The following is a 22,243-nucleotide window of genomic DNA, read 5'->3' on the forward strand; positions in this document are numbered from 1 at the left end:
GAGGGATGGTGTCTTCTCTTTATCACGGCCCCGTGCGGGCACCAGTCACCTAGTCACACCCACAATGGAGGAGGAAGCTGAGACTTGCTGGGTGGGCCACACCACCTAGAACATCTCGGGCACAGGAGGACCAGGCCATGGGTGGTGGAGGCCAGCCTTCAGGACTCTGTGCATTAGCCCCGGGCCCAGCACGATCCCCACCCGGGGCCCACACCTCTGCCCCTGCCCGGCCTCAGTGCGCCCACTGACCTGTGTGTGTTTCCTCCCCGCAGGGCCTGACGGGTCCCCGAGGACAGCCGGTTGGTACCTCGCCCTCAAGTTCCCCAGCAGGGAGGCTTCGGGCCCCTGGGGCCTTAGCTTCACTTTCTAACTCTGCCATTTCTGTCTCTTCATAGGGACCTCAAGGACAAAAAGGAGAAAAGGTAAGCCTGATAGAGGTTTCCTAGAATTTTCATCACAGGAAACCGCCTCCCTAACAGTAGAAAGTGGTCCAGAGCGGTTATTTTCAAATGCTAGTGTTTCTCCCCAGAGCCAGGGCATCCTCGGTGGTGCCGCAGTAGGTGAGAGAGAAGAGGGAGGGTGCTCTGGAGGAAGGGTGGCTGGGAGCCTGGCCCTCCGCAGACTCCTTCTCTGCCCAGCATGCTTCCTGATGCACCGTCATGCGCCTCTAGGGTTTTGAGGTGTCCCTTTGTAAACCACTGGCCTGACTCCCTTCCTGGCCTCGTACATTCTCCATTCCCTTAAATTTCTAATGGAGACTCTGCTGGGCTGGCCTTGGGCGAACGGTACAGGGACCTGGCACCCCCACCTCAGAGAAAGCATCTCCGAGGGCCCACAGCCCGCCTCCATGTCTGCACTTCCCATCCAGGGGCTCCTGCTCAGGGCCCTTGCGTGGGCCCACCCAGAGGGTCGACCTTTCTGGAAGCTACCTCCAGCCGGGCATGGAGCATAACTCCTGACTGCGGTCATGGCAAGTGGGATATGGCAGCAGAATCCTGTCCTGTGTTCCATGGGGCCGTGTCCAGGCATGCCTTCGGGGTTTCTTCTCTGCTGCCAGCCAGGGGAGAGGGAGGGAGTTAGTTCTCCTGCCTCAGACAGTTAAATCCAGGACCAGTGCAGGGCTGGTGGGTGGAGAGTACGTGTGGTCCTGAGGATGCTTCTGAGGCGCAATTTCCCCAGAGTGCCTAACGCCCTCTTCTCCTTCCCTCCGTTCCCCAGGGTCAGTGTGGAGAGTACCCACATCGGGTAAGTGAACCCCTAAAACTGACCCATCCCTGGGGCACCGCCCCCAGCTCAGCCTCATCCACCTGGGGCCCCCAGCACCCACAGAGGTTGGGGAACAGAAGCATACACCCCCTTCTGTACTCAGCAGCCCCAGAGCAGCTGTGGGGGAGGGGGAGCCGGCCCCCAGGAGTGTGCCCGGTGGTCCGTAGCGTGCTTGTGCAGAGCTGGCCTCCAGCGCCCGTGTTCCCCCACCCGAGCGTGTCTCCGGGTGTTTGCGCCTGCGCTGGCCGGCGTGCAAACCTTCCAGCGTGTGTGTGCATCTGGAACTCCGGGTGTCTGGCCCTGCGTCTCCTCTGCACATCCCCTCTCTGTAAGGCCGTGCAGCTATGTGAGTCTGTGGGTCTGACTCCCTGCCCGGCGTGCGTGTGTGACTGGGTGTGCATGTCTGGCTGCCTGCCCCGGCTGAATCAGAGGGACTTTTGGGTTAGTCATTGCTGCAGATGACCCAACCCTCAATGGTGGGAGATAACTGGGGGCTGGTTGTATCGATTCAAGGATAAAGTCTCTGCTTTGCCTCCTTTGTTGGGGGCTGGTTGTATCGATTCAAGGATAAAGTCTCTGCTTTGCCTTCTCCAAAACAGGGTGGGGATTTCTGAGCTGGGATGGTCTCCCAGTCACCCCCAGGCCCCAGCTCCTTCCTTTGCTTTGCTTTGTCCCCAGATATAGAGCCCAAAGCCTGCTGCAGTCCTACTAGGAAGCTGCAGAGGTGGGCACCAGTCGTAAGGGGTCATTCTTGGGACAGGGAGGGCGAAGATGTGGGCCCTCCGGTGAGAGCCCCAGTGAGCTGGGACCAGAAACATGTCGCTCTCAGACCCTAGTATCTTTGTGTGCCCATCCCTGTGCCACGGGCCTCACTGTGCCCAGAAGCACACACAGGATGTGGCTTCCCGGGCTGCCACCCCATCAGGCAAGGAGACCAGGGAAGTGGAGACAAGTGCGAGTCAGGCTCAGAGTCAGCACGGCTCCGGAAGGCCACCGGGAGGCCTTTCTAGCAGTGCCCTGCCGCTCGGACTCTGACCCCTGGGTTCCCGGGCCAGGGAGAGGCTGCAGGGGGTCTTCACCACAAGCAGCTGGGGCAGGGGTGGAGGCCAAAGCCGGGCTCAGCCCCGGGCAGGGCGCACCGGCCGGTAGCCGCACAGACAGCCCAGTGAGCGGCGTGTGCTCTGGGGACGCAGGGGCCCTGGTGTTCCGGCCCGCCTGGTCCTGACACAATAATAGAAGGTCAGCTGTGTTGATTTGAAATGATGGACTCACAGGATTGTTATGTTACCCGAAAGAAAGACAGCATCCCCCGGCACAAAAGACAACACAACAGCAGACACGTAATTGGCAGTGTGTCATCGTCCATCCTTAGTGAATGTGTGTGGGGGGGGGGGGAACGGGGAGGAAGAGAGTGAGAGAGCAGGGATAGAAGGCTCCAGAAGCACCTTGGCCACGGAGTGCAGCAAAGCTATGGCCGGCCATGGCAGGGTAGGGAACAAGTCAGGCAGGGGTGAGAACAGGTTTGGGTGCTCAGCTGTTGGACAGAGCAAGGCAGCGGGCACCCCCCTGTTGATCTGGAAGTGGGTAGGAAAGCAAGGGCGCATCTAGGGAGAGGGGCCTGTTGGTTTTCCCAGGGCTCTGTGGGAACGGTGTGGGTGGCAGGCCTCCAGGCTCACAGGATAACAGGAGATCCAGGCTGGTCCTTGCCTCTGCTCCAGCCTGCAGCATCCCAGGGAGGGAGGGAGAGGAGGGGTGGGGAGTGGGGGGACGGAGTACCCTGGGACAGAGAGCAAGGCACCTGGTATCTGTGGGCTCCAGCACTCATGCCCCGGTCACCCTGTCTCTGCCACCTCGGTCCCCTCCCACGCCAGGAGCACCTAAGCAGCACTCTTTCGGCTCTGCACTCCAACCAGATCATTACCCTCAAGGTTTGTGGATTCTGGAAGGTCTCCGGGCCCCTCTCTGCTAAGAGACTCCCTGAACGCAGAGCCCAACATTGCACATCCCTGGGCCCCACAGTGGGAGGTGGCAGGGCTCTCGGGGCAGCCAAGGCCCCTAAAGACAGCAGGGACCTGGAAAGGCCACAGTTGGGCTCCCAGTTCTCAGCCCAGGTGGCCCCCGGTTCTTAGCACTCATCCCAGGGGCCACGTGTGAGTTAAAATGCTTTCAAAAGCAAGAGGTCAATTATACACCATCTTTGTTGTCACATGGGCTCTAACCACTTCCTAAAGCCGCAGGGCACTCAGCTTCCATTGGTAGAGAGACTGGAAGCAAGGAGAATTTCCAAAAATGAAAATCACATTAGATAATGTGATTGAACGTTGCCTTCCCCCAAAAGTGGTTGAACATGCTGGAGACATCCTGGCCCAGCCTTTATTTTCCAAACCCACCAGCCCCAGTGGGAGACCTCAGCAGCACTTAGCTTGTGCTCACGCTGGCCACACCCTCGGCCGGCTCAGCCCCCGGGAGCCCGACTTGGCACTGTCCTTGACCATCCTCCTCAGATTCGCTGACGCTAGCCTTTCTCGTTCAACCAAAAAAAGAACCCAGTGGTTGCCACACACCAGCCTGGCTTTGAGTACCAATTTAGCTGGTCCTGTGGCTCCCGACCAGAGCTTCTGCATCTGCTGCCCTCAGCCCAGCAGCCCCCGTCCTCAGCCAGGGACAAGCTGGGCCAACAGTGCAATGGTGGGCGTCAGGAGGCCAGTCTCTCCCAGTCAGGGGGTGCTGCTGGCCGACACCCTCAGGGCCACACTCCACCTTCCCGGATGGTGTGCCATCCAAGGGCAAGCTCGGCACTGCGCCCCCTCAAGCCGCGAGAGGGCGCCATCGACACCTTCCCTCCCTGTGCCTCATGCCTGCTAATCACTCTTCTCTCTTCCTCTCCTCCCCTCCCACTTGGCCACCCTGCCTTCCTGGCGACACTCGGCATCCTTCTGAACATCTGCGATCTTTGGCCTTTGCCCTCTGGCCTTCCAACTCATCTCTCTCCTCAGCTGCTGCCTCTCCTCAATTCAGTGCGACTGGCTCCGCCCCCAGTCATAAAAAGACGGACCTTCCAGGTAGACACCACCCCTTTGTCCAGACCACGTGTGGCGTCCCCAGGGGCTTGGCAGGTCTCCGGGACCCGACGGGCCAGCTGGGACGGTAGACAAAGGCAGAACCCCACTCTACTTCAGTTCAAGTCAATTAGACAGAACGGGACCCGTGAATGTCACAGATGTGGACATACACAACCCCCGAGCCCAGGAGATCCACCAACACCACACACCCCTGCTCCTCAAAACAGCGACAGCCACCACTGGGTGGTGGGTGCCAGCCACTGGGCTGCGCCTTTGACAGGTCTGATTTCATTTCATTCTCTCAACCGTTTTATGACTCAGGCACGATCATGCTTATTTCACAGATGAGGACTCAAGGTTCAGAGACATGAAGGCGGTTGCCTGAGGTCACACACCCAGTAGATTGCAGGGCACCCAGCTTCTCAGACGCTTATGAGCTGTGGGGTTGGATGCAAATTGCTTAACCTCTCTGTGCCTCCGCTTTTCCATTTGTAAAATGAGGGTATTAACCATTCCTACTGCATAGGGTTATTGTGTGTGCAGAGCGCTTCGGATAGCTCCTGGTGTGGTTCCAGTGCTATTCGTAAATTGAGGCCCAGAGGAGTGAATTTGTGCCCAAGATCCCACAAACAGCGAGAGGCAGAATGGGAAGCCGGCAACCAGGTCTTCAGACCCCACACTCGTGGCTCCCTCGGTTGGACCTACACCCTTTATATTTAGAAAAGGATTGCTTAGCACCTGATCACTTGTCGCCTGAGTTTGAGGAGTGAGGGAATTTACAGAGGGAATGTAGCCCACACCCAACAAGTGTAATCATTGTGAGCAACTGCTTCCTTCTTCCTGCCTTACGCACCCAAGGAGGCTGGGATAGAACCAGGTTACAAATAACAGAAAACAAGAGACTGCAGAGCCAGGGATCCAGGCATAGGCATTGCAGCTGGATTCTAGGCCAGGCGGCCCACGGCTGCCACTTACACCCCCAGCCCTCCTTACGCTGTGCAGGGGTTACCCCCATGGTCGCGGGGATGCTGGAAAGGGCGGGGCTCTGAGATGTTCTCTGAAAGCCGGACAGCAGGGTCCAGAGCCACTATCTGGCCATACTCAGGAGTCAGGAGCCCAGAGGCCAGCAGTTCAGGCTCCTGATTGAATGAGGCTGAAAAATCCCTCCAATTAACAGCTAAAAATACAGCAGGACACATGGTGCATGCGCTACCCGAGCCTGTGTATCCCATTACAGCAGCCAGATCCTCGAGAGCCTCCATGTGCTCCCAACGCTGACTCCAAGCATGGCTCTTCAGGAGACCCCCTGGCAGCTCAGAGAGGCACTAGCCCCTGCCCCCGTCACCTGCCCCTACCTGTGTCAGACCCCATTCCAGAAGAGCTGTCCTTGCTTCTCAGACTGGCCGTTCGCCTCAGCCCCCAGGAGCCACCTCCTGGCCTTAGTTGCATTAGCCACCTCCTGGGCTCCAGGCGCTGCGATAAGAATGCCACATGGATTATCTGGTGTAATGTCACACTGGCCACCCCGGGGTGCAGGGGCCGTCATTGTCATGCCCACCTTACGGATGAAGAAATTGAGAGGGTGCCCAAGATTCCATCCAGGCTCCTGCACATTACTCCCTCCCTTTTCAAGAGCAAGGCGTGGGCGAGCCAGAACTTTCTGTGCTGCCCTGACCTGGTTTCCAAAGCAGAGAGGGAAGCATAGGGGCCCCTACTCTGCCTGCTGCAGAGTCTGCCTGGAGATTAGGGTTTTTCTGCTGCTGGCCATCATGGGACATAAAAAGGCTTGCCCATTTCCTATCAATAAACCAATATTGTTTTACAGGCTCTGTAAGATGCTTAAACATTGAGTCTGACATTTGCTGAAAGAGGAAGCTATATGAAATATGATGTACTTAGCAGATGGTGTTGGAGGTCATTTCCAAAGTGCAGAAAGTTGGACAGTGAGCAGTTGTTTTTTTTTTTTCTGGGGGCTTATTTGGAATGAATAAGAACAGTCTGGAGTTCCAGGTTTGGGTCCTGGCTCCCCACGGAATTCTCCACGTGACCTCGGTCAGGGAGCTCAACTTCTCTGAGCCTGTTTACTCTTCTTTGGAATGGGACTCGTGACCCATTTCTGCCCCCGCCTCTTCCTCTGTGCCCTTGAGTGGCTTCTCAGAGGGTACAGCAGGATGAAGCCCGGGCCCCAGCATGACCATGCTGGGTGCCATCTGCGCTAGGATGTCCCAGCCCAGCGAGGTTCTGGCAGGTGCTGCTGGAATCCCACAGTTCCCACTCTGAGATTGCTCACCCCTTGTTTCTACTCATCTTTTCCTCCCGTGGGGTTGCAGCAGGAATCCTCAGCCCCCTGTTCCTGTCACAGAGGGCTGCTGAGAGCTCCCCGAGAGGGCTAGCCGGCCTAACGCTCCAGCCGGCCATGTCCCCCTGCATCCCAGCCTGGAGCTCACCCGCCTGCCAGGCTGTTCTGCTTTAGTCAGTCTGCAGCGATCGGCCCCTTCTCACAGGAGCTGAGCCCAGACGGTCCCTGGAGAGCTCACTTAGAAAATAACATGACTGCTTCGGTCTAGATCTAGGAGGACTCTGGTTGGCCCCCGGCCCCATGATGTGGGTCACATGGACCAGGCTCTCTCCTCCTCCTGAGGAAACACAATGCCACCCCTAGCTCCCTGGGCCCTTGGCCCAGCCTGGACACAGGCACAGTGGGTGACGAGGGCTGGGCTCAGAGCAGCTGACTGAGGAGTGGGGGCGGGGCAGAAGAATACTAATCGGGACCCATGTAGGCATACGGCACTTGGCAGGTGTCAAAATCAGCCAAGCTCAGGGCTGCAGACTCAACTGTGCTCTGAGGCCAGGCACAGATGACGGAAGTGACCGAAGCAGGCCGCACGCAGAAAGGATGGGGGAGCGGGGGCTGAGGCACCTGGGGAACCCAGGCCAAGCCCGAAGGGTGTGACTGCCCGCGGGGACGTGGGCCCCGAGCGCCAGGGCTCCCAGTGTGACATCAGAAGCCCCCAGTCCAAATGTTTTACACAAGATCGCGTGCCCAGTGGTTTAGTGAACCACACCAACTTCTGTGGCCTCTGACCTAAGGACCCCCTATGACACTCAGGGCCAGAGAATCAGACAGCAGAAACAAGGGACTGCTGCTGTCGTTGAATGCCTGGGAGGCCCAGCGTAGACAGAGGATGTGACTGCCACACGGAGGGAGGGGCCGAGGCAGGCTGGGCTGAGGACCCCCTGGGCCAGACCCCCAGCATCTGAGTGGGCCGGGAGCGTGCTGGCGGTCGGGCAGGGTCATCTCGCTCACTCCTCTGCCTCTGCCCCAGCAGGGCTCTTGCTCTGGGACCAGCTGCTTGTGCAGCAGGTCCTCTCTGGACAAACCCCCAACTCTTGGGGGCCTAGTGTCTTGGCCATCTCCTTGCTGCCACTGGTCCCTGCATGCGGTCATCACCACCACGCCACACCGCCTGCCCACCAGAGCCCACCACGGGGCCTTCACCGGGTGCATGGTACTGGGGCGGGAGCTGCTGCCCAGCCCCAGGGCTCTCCTCTAACTCTTGTTTCCACCAACATCAGGGTGAACAGGGCCAGGCCGGCATCCAAGGCCCGCCGGGGCCACCAGGCCCCCCTGGACCGAGCGGACTTCTGGGGCCCCCGGGACTGCCAGGGCCCATGGGGCCACCCGTACGTATCTTCTTTCTCTCTCTACCAACTCCTCTTCCAAGATCTGTCCCAAGAATTCTCTGGAAGCATCCAAACCTTACATCACTGATGAGAACCTGGGTCCCCACCCAACGGTGGAAACACCTTAGCAAGGCCACTGGACATGGGTGGCTCTTGCAAGAAGCTGCCCATCCCTGCCACACTCACCTGTTGTACTCTGGTTCTGAAAACCCAGCTCTGGGGCCAGGCCTCAACAGCAGCCATCGACTTCCAGGGAGGAAATCGCTAAGAGGCTGCCCCTTTTGTGGCTTTAGATTCCCAGGGGTGGAATTGCTGGGTCGTGTGTGGGCCCAGGAGCCAACAGGTGCCCCCTCCAGGCAAGACAACGCTCAGGCAGGAGTAGGTCAAACCCAGGGTCCACCAAGCCCCACCTCTCCAAGCCCTGGCCAAGACCCCGCTCTCTCGACATATTTAGTGCAACTGAGCAGCCAGGCAGGCATCTGAAATGGGTTCTTTCAATCTTAGAGCCAAGACGAATGTCCTATGTTACTGAAGGGACAGGGTGAAGGACAAAGCCTGTCTAATAATGTTTCTTTCACATGATTGAAAAAGAACTGTTTTTGTTTCTTTTTTTTTTTTTTTAAAGATTTTATTTATTTATTTGAGACAGAGAGAATGAGAGAGAGAGAGCACATGAGAGGGGGGAGGGTCAGAGGGAGAAGCAGGCTCCCTGCCGAGCAGGGAGCCCGATGCGGGACTCGATCCAGGGACTCCAGGATCATGACCTGAGCCGAAGGCAGTCGCTTAACCAACTGAGCCACCCAGGCGCCCCAAGAACTGTTTTTGTTTCTTATGACAAAAGCATCATGCATGCATTGTGAAAAATTTGGAACACGGACAAAGAAAACATTTTAAATTATCTATTTTGCCATATCCAGAGTTCACCATCATTAACATTTTGGAGGGTCCTGCTATTTTTCTCCTTAGACTTGTCTGCTCGTAAACATTTTCCAGGTTGGTCACGTGCTGAGTAACGTCACAGTTTGTGTCCCATTATGTTTTTCACTTAACACCATAAAGCACACCCTTGCTTTGGGCCGGAGTCTCCCGTGAAATGAATTTTAGGGCTGCTGGGCCTATTTACGAGTAGTTAAAGAGTTCCCTCCTGTGATAGAGATCCCTGAACATAAATGTGTGTGTGCATTTCTGATGCTTTCGCTGCAATAGATTCCCAGCGATAGAATGGCTGGGTTGGCGGTGTCCCTGCCATTCATCAAGTACGGCCGCCTTCTGTGTCGCTCGGCCTCACATCTGGGCCTCGCAGCTGCTCTAGCTGCCAACGCTGAGGCTCGGTGTAGGGCCCCTCTAGGCCAGCGGCAGCTCTGGCCACCCAGGACACCCAGCGTGGCAGCTCAGCTCGGTGTGAAAACCTCACTTGCCTGCCCTCCTGCCCAGCTCAACCTCCACAATGAATTTTAAATATTTCTATGTTTTGGGACCCTGGGGAGAAAGACTAGTCTCACTGCCATGGGTTTGTAGATGGGAAAACGGAAAACCCGAAAGGAAGTGAAATTTAGGAAACTAAACCAAACCAAGCTGAGAGAATCCCCCCAGAATACCCCAAATCCACTTTTTCGCTGACCCCGGCCCCCCAAACACGTCGGGTTCCCACTCACTGAACCCAAGCCAGGTGGCTTTCTTTGTTAGGGTGTTTATAAAGAAAAAAACCAGGAAGCATGTTTTGAAATCCATGGAAACGGACCAGACTTGGGCATCTTGCTTTTCTCCAGCCTGCGTGTGCTGCCCAAACCTCCGCCCCAGACCGCGGTGGAGCCAGCCTGCCCTCGCCTCTGCCCTCGGGCTCCCGTAGGCCCGGGGCCCACACCACCTCCCCACGGCCGAGGGCTGTGGTCACAGCACCCTGGGCCGAAGGAGACAGAAGACTCCCCTGAAGGCTGGCGGGGCCAAAGGCAAAACCAAGGCTCTGCTGGGCAGGGTCGGCGTCCCAGGGCGGGGTCCCAATTAGGAGGTGGGTGGGTGGGCAGGGACGCGGACCAAACCACACTTGTCATCTTAACAGGCTGCCGCTGACCTATTTTCCAGTGGGTGAGCACAGCAGAGATGCCCACGGCGCCCACACTGGCTCCAAAGGGAGCTGTGAGCCTGGTGTCCCCACACACATTCCGCAGGTTTCAGATACCGTTCCAGGATCCTCTAGCTCTGTTCTCTAGCACACCCACAGCTCATGAGCACTCCTCTGCCCCAAGCCTTCGCAGCAAACACGCCGACCTGTGCTGTTTGCCAGCAGATTCCATCTGCACTCACCTTGCTCTTGCTTCCACAGGGCTTACCCGGGCCTCCTGGACCGAAGGTGAGGGCCCTCCCGGGCGGTGCACTGAATGGGTGGGAGAGCTCTCTGCGGGCTACTGAGTGAGCAGCTGAGAGTGACCTCCGTGAGAGATGGGTCACGCTTTGCTCACTTCAAAGTGTCACCCTCCTCCTGGTAACAGCTTGGGTCCCACAGAGATTGCACTTGTGTGCCCAGGCCCAGCCAGTACTCTGACCAGTATGGAGGCTGTGGTACCCCCTTCTGAGGAGCTTAGAGTCTGGTGGGAGACTCCAGGTTGATGCCCGGGGCACCGTCACAACATCCCAATAAAAGAGGGTTTCCTACAGAGTCAGAACTGGAAGGGACCTTCGGGATCATCTGGTCTCTTGGGAGACCTTGTCTGGAAGCCCATGTGTCAAACCGACTCTCCCTCTGAAGCGGGGTGGGCCTGGGCCTCGGGGGACCAGGAGCTGCAAAGCACTGACCCTGCCCAAGCATTTTGCACGTGTGGAGGCTGAGAGCCCTGGGGGCAAGTGACTCGTCCCGGTTCGGCAGAGAGTCAGCAGCAAAATTCAGAATCAAAAGCAAAATTCAGGTCTCCTGGGCCCCTGCCAGGTGGACCCTTTCCACCATGCCTCCGCCTCTGCAGGATGGGGACTTGTTGTGAAAAGAAGAGTCTCTGTTGGCTTCAGAGGAAGCAAGCTATTGTTCCAGGGAGGGCTGGAGGATTTACAGTCATTGAGAAGAGGAATGGCAATGTGAGGGCAAGAGAGCAAGCCAAAATGGGGCATTTGGGAAAATCTCACTAATTTTCTTCTCTTTGTTCCCCCAGGGAGACCCAGGAATCCAGGGCTACCACGGCCGGAAGGTAGGGAGGAGGGGGAGGGAAGGACCCTACGTCCCCAGTGGTAACCAAGTAGGGCCCCACCACAGCGCCAGCAGGGGCAGGACTTGGTCACGCACACGCATGTCTGCACACACGCTTGCCCAGCGTGAGCCTCACATCTGTGAGGTGGGCTGCACAGGAGTTTGTGTCTCCATCTGGGGAGGAGGAGGCTCAGAGGGCAGGGCCTCAGGCTATCAGTGGCCCAGCCCGACCCCAGACCCAGGTGGGTCTCCCACCGACAACCTGCATCCCTGTGTCTCTACCCAGGCAGGCCAGGTTTTCACTGGCCCCCGAGGGCCTAGTAAATGGGAGCAGATTACCAGGGTCCGCCCTGGGCAGAGCTCCATGCTGAGCACGGTGGGGGCTACAGGGGTGGGGGTCCCAGACCTTCTTTCTGACAACCTGCAGTCTGGAGAGACAGAAGGATTCCTGTACAAATAACCCTGGTGAAGGCAGATTGTGCTAAGCAATCATCACAAAGCATTGTGTGAATATGGATGGTGCGGGTTAGAGAGATTAATTCCGGATTGGGAGGAGTCTGTGAAGTCTTCTGGGAGAAGACAGCCTGGGAGCTCCATCCTGGTGACTGGGTGGGTGTATCCGGGTGGGTATAGCTGTGTAACAAACCATCCCAAACTTCCTGGCTTAAAAGGATGATTTCTCTCATTCTGGTGCTGTGGATGGGCCATCTGGGAGTTCTGCTCCTCTGGGCTCACTCATGCAGTTGTGTCAGATGATGGAGAGAGAGGCCAAGCCGTCTCATCCACGTGTTGGGTGGCTGGTGCACGCCACGAGTGCGGGGGGGAGCCTCTCTTTTCCCTGCCATGGCCTCTCAGCCCCCAGTAGGCTACACAGCTGTTCTTACAGCACGGTAGGCCCAGGGCAGTGTTCAAACCTGCCAAGTCTGAGTGCGCGAGAGCTTTTCCAAAGCATCCAAGGCCATCACACTTTCTGACGTCCTATTGGTCAAAGCAAGTCACATGGCCAACTCATGTGTCATCTGTGGGGAGCGGGGAAGGGACTCTGCCTCTGCTTCTCGTGGGAGGAATAGCAAAGCATTCATGGCCATTTTTACCCACCACTGTTGTCCCTCAACCAGGAAACCTGAAGGGACATGGCATTTTATTTTATTTTATTTTTAAAGATTTTATTTATTTATTTGAGACCGAGAGAATGAGAGACAGAGAGCATGAGAGGGAGGAGGGTCAGAGGGAGAAGCAGACTCCCTGCTGAGCAGGGAGCCCGATGCGGGACTCGATCCTGGGACTCCAGGATCATGACCTGAGCCGAAGGCAGTCGCTTAACCAACTGAGCCACCCAGGCGCCCCAGGGACATGGCATTTTAGACAGGGAAACAATTTGAGCAAAGGCCCAGGGGTGGTCATTATAACAATGATAAAACATAAAAATAATCTTAGCCATAGTCACCACTTACTGAATGCCCACCGTGTGCCCAGGCTGTCCTTCCATGTGACTGCCCTGCGAGGCTGGTACTGTTCTCCCATCTAACAAATGAGGAACCTGAGGCTTGCCCAGAGTTTCATGGCTTGCGAGTGGCAGAGTAGGAACTCAGTCTGGCCTGGGTCCTTCCGGTGGCACCACCCACTGCGGGGAGCCCCGTGCAGCGCTCCAGACCTGGACCCGGGCTGCAGGAGAAGAAAGGAGGCAGGAAGGAAAGGGGGGACAAGAAGGGGGAGGGATTTGGGAAAGGGACAGATTGCTCCAGAGAAGCACATTCCTCACACTCTATAATCGGGCGGCTGCCATCACTGCATTGTTTTATGGGTGTTTGGAGGGGGATGAAATGGCAGGACCTGAGAGACCTTTAATTTGTTCTGCATAAACTGAGAAGTTTGTATTGTGTCGGGAAGTGGAAATTATAGCCTCTGTGGTTGCTTCCAACCACGCACGCAGACTCGCAAGACTTACTGCCTCCTGGTGCAGTGCAGGCCCCCGGGGGCACAGCAATGCCAGTGGCGGGCATGTGCATTCGTGGGCCAACTGGAAACCCGGTGCATCCGGAAAGGAGGTTGGGGGTCTAATGTCCTGAGGATGGAGAGGCCTCGGCTTAAGGCTGTGGTGTCAGGTGACTCTCAGGAGGCTACAGGTGCCCGTCCCACGGTCCCAGCCCCACTGGGGCCGCGGGGGTCTTGAGCCAGTGACCACTATCCCCAGACAGAAGTTTGCTTCCCATCAGAGCTCTGAGATCAAGAGGCTAACGCCCAGGGACAAGTGCCGCAATACTTCACATCTCTGATTCTGCCAAAGTTCACTCGGTCCCCATCCCACCTGGTCCTCACCGTGACCCGTTAGAGCTCTTTATCCCCCTGGTACAGATGAGAAGTTCAGAGAAGTTACTGCTTTGCCCAAGGTTGTACAGCTGGTGAAGGATCATGCTGGAACTGGAAGCCGGGTCTCACGCGCCCAAGCCCCCAGGCCAGTGTTCTTGTCCAGGCAGCAGAGGGTCTCAGCCTAGGCTGAGCTAACTGTGCACGGTCCCTCCTCCCTGTGCCTTCTCTGGGATGTGGAGGCTTATCTCCCGAGCTTCTTTTTTCTCTCTCTTCTTCTCTCGGCTTGGAATGGGGCATGGGGGGTGGGGAGAGAGCTGGCTGCTGGGAAGAGGACTTTGTCCCCACCCCACCACCCAAGGAGGAAGGAGCGAGTGCTGGTGGTGGGAACACCCAGCTGGGACAGAGGCGGTGGGACTGCCCCTGTGTTTGGGGTGTAAGGGGAACCCATGGGGTAACCGACAGACCCTCCTCATCTGCTTCAATTGCCCTGTCCCGGAGACTTGATACACATACAGGGAGGTCTTTCTTTCAGCAAGGGTGGAATTTAACTCTTAGCAAAGATATTTCTTGGCCTGCAGAGTTTGCCAATGATTAGTTCCGTCCATCATCACCGCTGCCGCCCTCCCTCCCCCCCCCCCCCCCCCCCCGCTGGACCCAGCCTGGCATCCTCTCAAAGGCCAGCCAGGCTAGCAGGGCAGGCTTCCTCTCTAGCTCCTTCGGATCAAAGACCAGTGTGGCCAGCAGGCCCTGCGCTGCCCCCAGCCCTGCTTGGGACCAGCACTTCCGCCTAGACACCGCGAGCAGGTTTGCGCACCCATGTGGTACCAATTTGATCCGAATTTATGACCACCGATCTACTTTAAATATGTTATAAGATGCAAAGTGTGTTTAAAACATTACAACCTTGGCTCTCTTTCAAGGGGATTGATGGGTATGGTCAGACTGTATGTGGATCACAAAACCCGGTGAGAGTTTATCTGTAAGCGTGTCGGAGCTGGTCTGGCTGACTCAGCAGCAGGGGGCGCACTGACGCGCGGGCAGTCTTGGGGGTAAGGCTTGGGGTTCTAGTGAAGGACTGTGACTGAAGCGCACAGCCCCTTCCTGCTGGGGGCTGTGCGTTTCCAGACCAGAGAAGGCAGGATGTGCCAGAGCAGCTTCTGAGAGTGGTTATTCCTCCTGGAGGCTGTGGGGCCCCCAGGGGCAAAGGTCAGACGGGCCTTAAGGTCAGATGTCTAGGGCACTGGGGTGAGGGCGGGAGGGGCAGAAGCTCGCCCACCCAGCCCAGGTTGGCCCCCGACCATATGGCCACGCGGTCCTCAATTCTACAAAAGGGCACGATCATTCCGATCTGCCAGTCAGAGCAGGGGGCCACGTGGGTGGACACATGTCTGCAGAATGACAGGTAACATTATCACGGCTGCCTCACTGGCTTTTTCAACGGGCCAGCTGCGGACGTGCCACAGTGCCCGCATCATATTACTGAAGTCTTAGAACAACCCTCAGAGGAAGGCTTTATTCTTAGCCCTAATTTACAGATGAGCAAACTGAGGTCCACAGAGGGGAGTCCCGGAAAGTCCACAGCCAGGAAGTAGTAAAAACAGTTCTGTCTTATCCCAAATCCTTGCCCTGAATGACTGTACTACCTGGGCCTTATGAGCCGGGAGAGGGGCCAGATGCCGCGTTTTCCCATTTCCTGTAGGCCCTCCTCCCCTAGAAGGAAAGAAGGTGGGAACTGGGCTGATCTCCTTCCTGAGGGAAAAGGCTGGGGCTGGATTCGGGCCTTTCTCTGAGCTTCCTAGGTTCTCTGCGAGCCGACCTTGGGGTCCTTGATGCGTTTCAGTCAAAGAACCCAGGAAGTGGAGTGTTTGTCCATGGGCACTGATCCCCCCAAATGATTCCCCCAAGGACTTAGCATGGCCCCGGGACTTCCACTAAAGGCAGGAAAAGGCAACTTGTCTCAGGCCCCCACCACCGCTCTTCCTAAGGCCCCCTGTACCTCTCTGGCTCTCGGAGGGCCTGAGGAAATCCAGGCTCCCGCAGCATTCATGCACAGTGGAGCGCTCCATGCGGACAGACATGGTAGATGCAGGAGCCTTCTGGGGCGGGGACAGCACTTTCTTTCAAAGCCATGAAATCCTACCGGGGACATCCAGACCATTTAAAATAAAGCAGAGCAGGGATCTGAGACAAGGGCCTCAGATCTGAGGCCTAGTGGGGGCTGAGAGTCTCACCCCGCCAGCCTCCAGCCCCCAGCTTGTGCTCTCTGGGCCCTGTTTCTCCCACACTCCAAAGCCCACAGATTAATTAGAGCTGACTTTTCTTTTTGGAGCTAACTACAAAATCAACCGATCTCAAATCGAGATTACAAGCCAGCCGCCCTTCCAAAGCCCCAGCCTTCGATGGGGCGCCTGACCCCGGTAATTCCCCAGATTACTTCCTGCCGGTCCTAATTACCAGAGGAGCTGACATCTCCCCGGTTCCAGTCCTCTCCTGTCTGGTGCTGGCTAGGGCAGCGAAGAAGGAAATGAGCTGCCTTTTCCTGGAAGGGAGGCCGAGGAACACTCTGCCCTTAGGGCAGAAAGAGACATTAGCCTGCCTCACCCGGCTTTCCCAGCCCAGGAAAGGAACCTGGTCCAGCCTGGAGGCCTGAGCCACCTGCTGGCCTCCGCCCCCCACCCCCACCCCCAGCCCTCCACAGCGGCTCTCAGACGGGCCTTCCTCCTCCCTGCAGAGAACAAAGAGTCTGTGTGTGGAGTTGCTTCCCCCGGGGCCCTCCCCATGGCTCTGGGCTGCACGGGAGCTTCATCCCAGGGAGATCCATTCATCTCCCACACTCCTCTGGCCTGACCTCTGCTTGGTTGGGGAGCTGACCTGGAAGCCCCCCACCTCCCTCCAGACTATGTCTTCTTGCCAAATCCCTGCCCTGCTTATCCAACAAACAGTAAATCACCAATTAAGAGGCCACTCGCACAGGACAGGGGCATGGCCATTTTGTGCTCTAAGGAGCTGACTTTCCTCCTGTCTCGGTAATCGAGGGGTCCCTCCACCTGGAAGCCGGGACCAGAATAGAAAACCCACTGGTGCTGCAAGGCGCCCTGTGCCAGGCCTGGCTGGAGAGTTAGTGGCATCGTAAAAGGCAGGGCTGGGACCGGCCTTCAAGGTCATTCGAGGCAGCCCCCTCTCTACCCACCTGTGCTCACCCAGAGCTTTCTTAGCCACAGTGACTGGAATCTACCCCTTCCTGGCCAGCAATCAGGCGTTCTTGGGTTAACCAAAGGTTAAAGAGCCAGGCTCCTCGGTGGTGGGATGTCCTGGCCCCGGGGTCTCTGCCCTGGTTCCCCTACTGCCTCTGCCATCCATGCTCTGTGCCCCTGGGCAACGCACAGAGTGCCCACCACCCCAGCTACAGAGTGGCCCAGGTGGGGTCCCTAGGAGCCCACTGGGGGAGCTCCTGGTGTCCTACTGGGAGGATAAGGGAAGGCAAAGATAAAGGGGATAAATTGGGGACCTTGGACTTGGACAGACTATGAGAATTCCCTCTGTACTTAAGATGAAGACACTCGAGTTAGTGAAACTAAATTCAGCACAATTCCAAACCTAAACCTTTTAAACAGGAACACTTTTAAGAAGAGAAATGGGCAAAAGGACCCTCATAAAGACACACTGAGGGGAAAAATTGTGTAAACAGAAGTCATGGTCCCCCTTTTAGCAATAGCTACCAGAAACCCCCTTCTCACTCCCTGCAGACAGGTGCCCTTGTCCACAGCCACCCCAAAGTCCTTGACAATGACTCAGCCCTGTCTCACCTCACAGATCCAAGAATCAGTGCTTCCCGGTGTCAGACTGGGCTGGTCCCCAGGGCAGAGGTCAGGCTGGGGTAAGCCCCGCCTGATGAGAATGGAATGAGCCTGCAGGGTGGGGTCAGCCGGGGGCACCCCTGCTTCCTGCCCGACAGAAGGGTGGGGGTGAGGGAGGCCTGAAATGGGATCAAGAGAGCCTGGGTCATCTGTAGAATTAAGAGACTTGACCCAGAGGGGAGGGAAGGGGCGAAGGTCAGCCACGCTAACGAGGAGGGCTGCCTCCTTTGGAAGCTCCAAGGGGCCTGGAATTCCCTGGAGAGGGTGGTTTTGTCTTTACATACAAGCCAGCACGGGCTGAGGACTACCCCAATTAGCGGGAAAACCTCACTCCCGGGGTTCGCTCTGCACTGCTCCTGCTGAGATTGGAGACAGAAGCCCAGAGATGGGGCTCGAGCAGACCCCCACCCCACCCCCCTTGCTGAAGCTTCTGCAGCTGTCCTTCCAGGTAGGAGGGAGGGAAAGCAGAGACCCCCTGAGACCCGTCCTAGACCAGCATTTTCCCCACAGCTAAATTCCCACCTCCACAGCCTTGCTCTGCAGCTGCCGACAGACCCAGTGTCCCCTCCCCAGCTCCGAGCTCTCTCCTGGCTAAAGGCCTCAGGCAGGCAGGGCTGGCGGTGGCTGGAGAAAGGGCCAGAGTAGTGGTAGGCCAGGGGACTCCAGTCTGACTCACTTTGCAGAGGAGGAGCCTGGACCCAGAGAGGGAAAGAGGCTTACCTAGGGTCACACAGCCTTTCCTGACTCCCAGCCAGTTGCCCCAGATGGAGACGAGAAGAGGCGGGCAGGGCCATTGAGGGAAGGCGAGGGAAAGACAGGAGAAGAGGGAGGGCCAAGCTGATTTCCCACCTGGACCCCCCACCCCTGGGGACTCTGTCTTCGGGGTGTCTTCGGGGCTAAGTCAACCTGGTTGGACCAGCTGGAACGTTAGCAGAAGATCCTGGGTCCTCTGAAGGAGACAGTGATAGGGGCCCTCGGCTGGGACTCCTGAGGAGGGGGCTCTGACACCCTCTTGGCCACAGTCACCAGACTTCTGACAAGGTCCTGTGGCACCCTCTGCTGGCCACAGAGCAGACCTCTGCTGGCAGGCAGGGCCCTGCCCAGCTCCTTCCTCTGCCCAGCGTGGGGTTAAAGACCCAGCCCCCCAGCCCCGGGAGCTGCCCTCCTGCGCTGACCCCTGCACCCTTCTGAGGCAGGGACCAGAGGGCCCTCCAGCTGAGAGGGGCTTTAGAATCAGCCCATCGATGCTTGGGGTTGGCTTAGAGAAATGGGTACCTGGACTTCGGCAAACAAAGACCTGTGTTCAAATCCCTACTCTGCATGACCTTGGTGATCATACCTGGCCTCTCAGAGCCCATTTGTTCACCTGTGAACTGGGAATAAAATCCATTGCCACATCAGAGAGAAGTCTTGGAGATAGAATAGAGGACAGATGGAAAGCCCTTAGCCTTGTGCCAGGCGCATGGCAGACACAGTAAATGGCCTGTAAGAGGGATTTCCCAGAATTTGGGGCCCCGGGGCAATGACTCGTCTGCTGTGTTCACCTCCTGAGTACGGATCCACTAACCTTGCCTGTGGCTCAGGGGTCAGGGGTCAGGGTGAGGAAGGGCTCCTGTGTTTGGAGCTAAAGATTCTGGGCCTTTTGCAGAATTCGGAGACTTAGCCCAAGGAGGATGGAGGTGAACGATCCCAGGCAGACATTAATTCATGCATGCCGATTACTAATGCTGAGTGGTCCCCACTGCACCCAGGAACCGGCATTGGGTATGGGCATAGCAAAAGGCTTCACAGAGGAGATGGTATTTGACCAAGGCCCCTAACAATGAACAGGGTGTCTAGGGAACATCAGAGAGGCATAGAATCCGGGGCGCCTGGGTGGCTCAGTTGGTTAAGCATCTGACTCTTGATTTCAGCTCAGGTCAAGCTCTTAGGGTCATGAGATCAAGTCCCACATCAGGCTCCATGTCCAGAGCTGGGTGTGGAGCCTGGTTGAGATTCTCCCTCTCCTTCTCCCTCTCTCTCAAAAAAAAGACATGGAATCCTGAAAATGGGTGGTGTTTTCAGGGAAATAGGCAGTAGGTATCGGGATGTCAGGTGATGAGGCTGGGAAGGAAGCCGAGGACGGAATGCCTGGCCCCGTTTCTGCGGTCAATGCCGGGCAGTGGCTACTTTGCAGTAAGGAAGTGTCACTGTCCAGCCTGTGTCCCGGGGAGCTTCCCCAGATGCCAGCACCGAGGCCCAGTCCGGAAGCAGAGAGGGTGGAAGAAGTTCTAGCTTTGGCCAGCGGAAGGGTGGATAGGACTTCCCAGAAGACGGCAGAAGAGAAGGGATGAAGGCAGCGGAAAAGATGGAGGCCAGGTGGGACCAGTGTCCCCCTCTGCCCGGAAGCCTATGGGAACTGGGGCCTAGCCTGAAGGCCACAGCTCTTGGGACCCAAGACAGCGCTGACTGTCCCCTGTCGCTGCTGGCATTCCGAGCCCGGGCTGGGGCTTCATTTGGGCTCAACTCGCTGAGACCAGAGCTGCCCTCCTTCCTCTCCTGAGCACCACCCCCTTCTCTGACACAGTAGGTCAGTCTCGACTCATCTACTCTTGACCTCCATTTGTCACTGGCTGTCATCTCCAACCCCATCTCCTTCCTGTCCTTCCTGAGCTCACAGCCCCACCCCAGAAGTTTGGCATTTTCACGGGGAGGGAAAAGAGGTTGAGGAGAAAGATGGGACACTGCTGAGATCGTAGAGCAAACCCCACAGTGTCCCGAAGCCACAGTCCTCCTGGTGCCCACGGATGGGTTCCAGGCAGCACCCTGCCTCCACCGACCCCCAAACCACAGGCTGGCCCTCAGCTGTGCAGGGCCAAGACCCCCGGGCCCTTGGGAAGGGTTAGACCCAAGGAAGCTGGGAGGAAGGGGAGCCCCAGATGAAGAGGAGAGGCAGGAGCCCATGTGGCTCAGCCAGCAGGTACCACGAGAGCGAAGCTTCTGGGGTGAGAACGGAGCAGGAAGTGCTAGGTGGCGATGAGAGGGAGGAATGCGCGGGTGAGTGGCCAAGTGCACCGAGCTCTGACCCAGCTGGGCCCCTGGCTGGTGGTAGGTCCTGCACAGCCCTCCTGCAGCCCCTCGGGACTCGGACTCTGCTGGTGAGCCTCTCTCTCTTGGGGGGCCTTCTGTGAGTTCATGTAGCTAAGAGGAACGACGGCCTGCGGTGGCTGCCAGGTCCTCGGAGCTCATTGTGAGCTGGACAGGCATCCCAAGCTTCCAGACCAGCCAGCAGGAGTATCTCGTGGACATCCCTGCAGGCTGTGCGCCAAGGGCCGAGGCCTCGGGCTAGTCTGGGCCTCTTCTCAGTGTTTCTTTTATTTCTTCCTTCAGGGAGAACGGGGAATGCCAGGGATGCCGGGCAAACATGGAGCAAAGGTACCTGCCCCTCCCCCATCTCCGGCAGCACCCTCCCCCCACACCCCACGCCCCGCCACCTGCAGCCCCTGCCTGAGCTCCAGCCCTCTCTCCCAAGTTCTGGGACACCTGGGAGGCCCAACTCCTTCTCCTTCCCATGTCCGCTGTGGAGACCTGAAGAAGGGGTACACATTTCCCTCCCAGCCACCTCCCCCTGCGGTGTCAGCCTGCTCTTCCGGGGGGCCGGGGTGCTTCTCTTTGGCCCACGAGCCAGCACTCCCCAGCGCCCTCCTGACATGGCCGGGCCTCCTCCTGGGCATCTCTGGGCCATAAAAACGCTTCTCGGGTAAGCCCAGCTCTGGCTGCCGTCCCACGTGGGGAGTAGGGACTCCCTAAATATCCCCTCCACTTACGATTGACTACATGCTGCATCTGGAAGCCTATTTACCTCAAAGTGGCTGGTTTGGGGCTGATGTGGAAATGGGGTTCACTCCCAGCTGCCCCCCAATCCATGAAGGCACAGATCCAGAGAGTTCTCTGTGAGAAGAATCCCACCTGCCCACTCAGGGGTGAAATCAGCCATCTCCCGTTCTTCCCTTCCACGCGGCTCTCCTTCTACCCTCTTCCCTTCCCTTCCCAGAGCCTCCTCCCCCTTTCCTATCCCACACTGCACCCCAGACACACCCCCATCTGGACACTCCTGGGCTCCCTGCCAGGAGGGCTGGGAGCCGAGCAGGTGGGTGGGAAGCCTGGGGGACTCAACTGTGCTGTTCAGAGCCTCTGCCTTCCTGGGGACCCATGCTCCCTGTGCCAGACTCAGCCACCCACCCTTGCCGTGGGCCCGGCCAGCAGGCAGAAGCAAGCAGTCTGCCTTCGCATCCCCCGCTGAGGGGAGGCTGGGAGGCTGGGAGGCTGGCCCCTCCCTCTGTGCTCGCCCCAGGTCGCCATGCCTTTTTCTTCTCTCCGCCAGGGAGCTCCTGGAATTGCTGTGGTTGGGATGAAGGTCAGTGGCACGTTAGCACTGCTCACATGAGGGGCAGGATGGGAGGCAAGGAGAGAGGAAGACGGAGTTGGGGCTTCAGGGACTCTGTGGGGTGGCCCCTCGGCCAAGGAGGAGGCAGACAGGATTCAGAAACATTTCTCAAGGCAACGTGTATGCCATTATGCACAGCTTGAACTAGAGACGTTTTAACCAAGCCTTGCATAGTAAGTAGCTAAGGTTTGCCAGCCTCAGCTAGAGCAGCATCCTGCCAGGGGCCAAGGGGACCCGGTGCTTTCCTTTATACCTCAGAATCCAACAGCTGCGTGCTCGCAAAGCTCCCGACAGGAGAGCAGGAGTCCTTCCCCTGAACCCCATGCTAACCGCATTTGGTCGGCAGGCATGGGGACACCCAGAAGCACAGATGTGGATCTCCCGGCAGGTCCACAGACCGGGGGCATTGTGTCCAAAGCAAATGCCCGTTCCTTCCTCTCCCCCCGAGCTCACACTTGCCACA

The 22,243-nt window shown here is 57.6% G+C and overlaps 1 protein-coding gene and 1 long non-coding RNA gene across 2 annotated transcripts in view; one reads left to right on the plus strand and one right to left on the minus strand.

The window, feature by feature from the left end:
- Positions 1-22,243, plus strand: part of LOC118018211 (collagen alpha-1(XIII) chain-like) — a 143,370-nt gene that overhangs the window by 84,984 nt on the left and 36,143 nt on the right. The window contains exons 11-19 of the mRNA XM_035016667.1: positions 273-299; positions 396-422; positions 1,219-1,245; positions 4,263-4,328; positions 7,905-8,012; positions 10,336-10,362; positions 11,153-11,188; positions 20,724-20,768; positions 21,718-21,750. Of these exons, the coding sequence (XP_034872558.1) occupies positions 273-299; positions 396-422; positions 1,219-1,245; positions 4,263-4,328; positions 7,905-8,012; positions 10,336-10,362; positions 11,153-11,188; positions 20,724-20,768; positions 21,718-21,750 (396 nt within the window). The remainder of the gene's footprint in view (positions 1-272; positions 300-395; positions 423-1,218; positions 1,246-4,262; positions 4,329-7,904; positions 8,013-10,335; positions 10,363-11,152; positions 11,189-20,723; positions 20,769-21,717; positions 21,751-22,243) is intronic.
- LOC118018223 lies at positions 254-6,806 on the minus strand. The gene is made up of 3 exons (XR_004681326.1): positions 6,619-6,806; positions 5,684-5,801; positions 254-399 (listed from the first exon to the last, which is right to left on the minus strand). It is a non-coding gene; the product is annotated as an uncharacterized LOC118018223 (long non-coding RNA).

The sequence above is a fragment of the Mirounga leonina genome, unplaced genomic scaffold, assembly GCF_011800145.1.
Source record: "Mirounga leonina isolate KUSES-001 unplaced genomic scaffold, KU_Mleo_1.0 Mir_106, whole genome shotgun sequence".
Lineage (NCBI taxonomy): Eukaryota > Metazoa > Chordata > Mammalia > Carnivora > Phocidae > Mirounga > Mirounga leonina.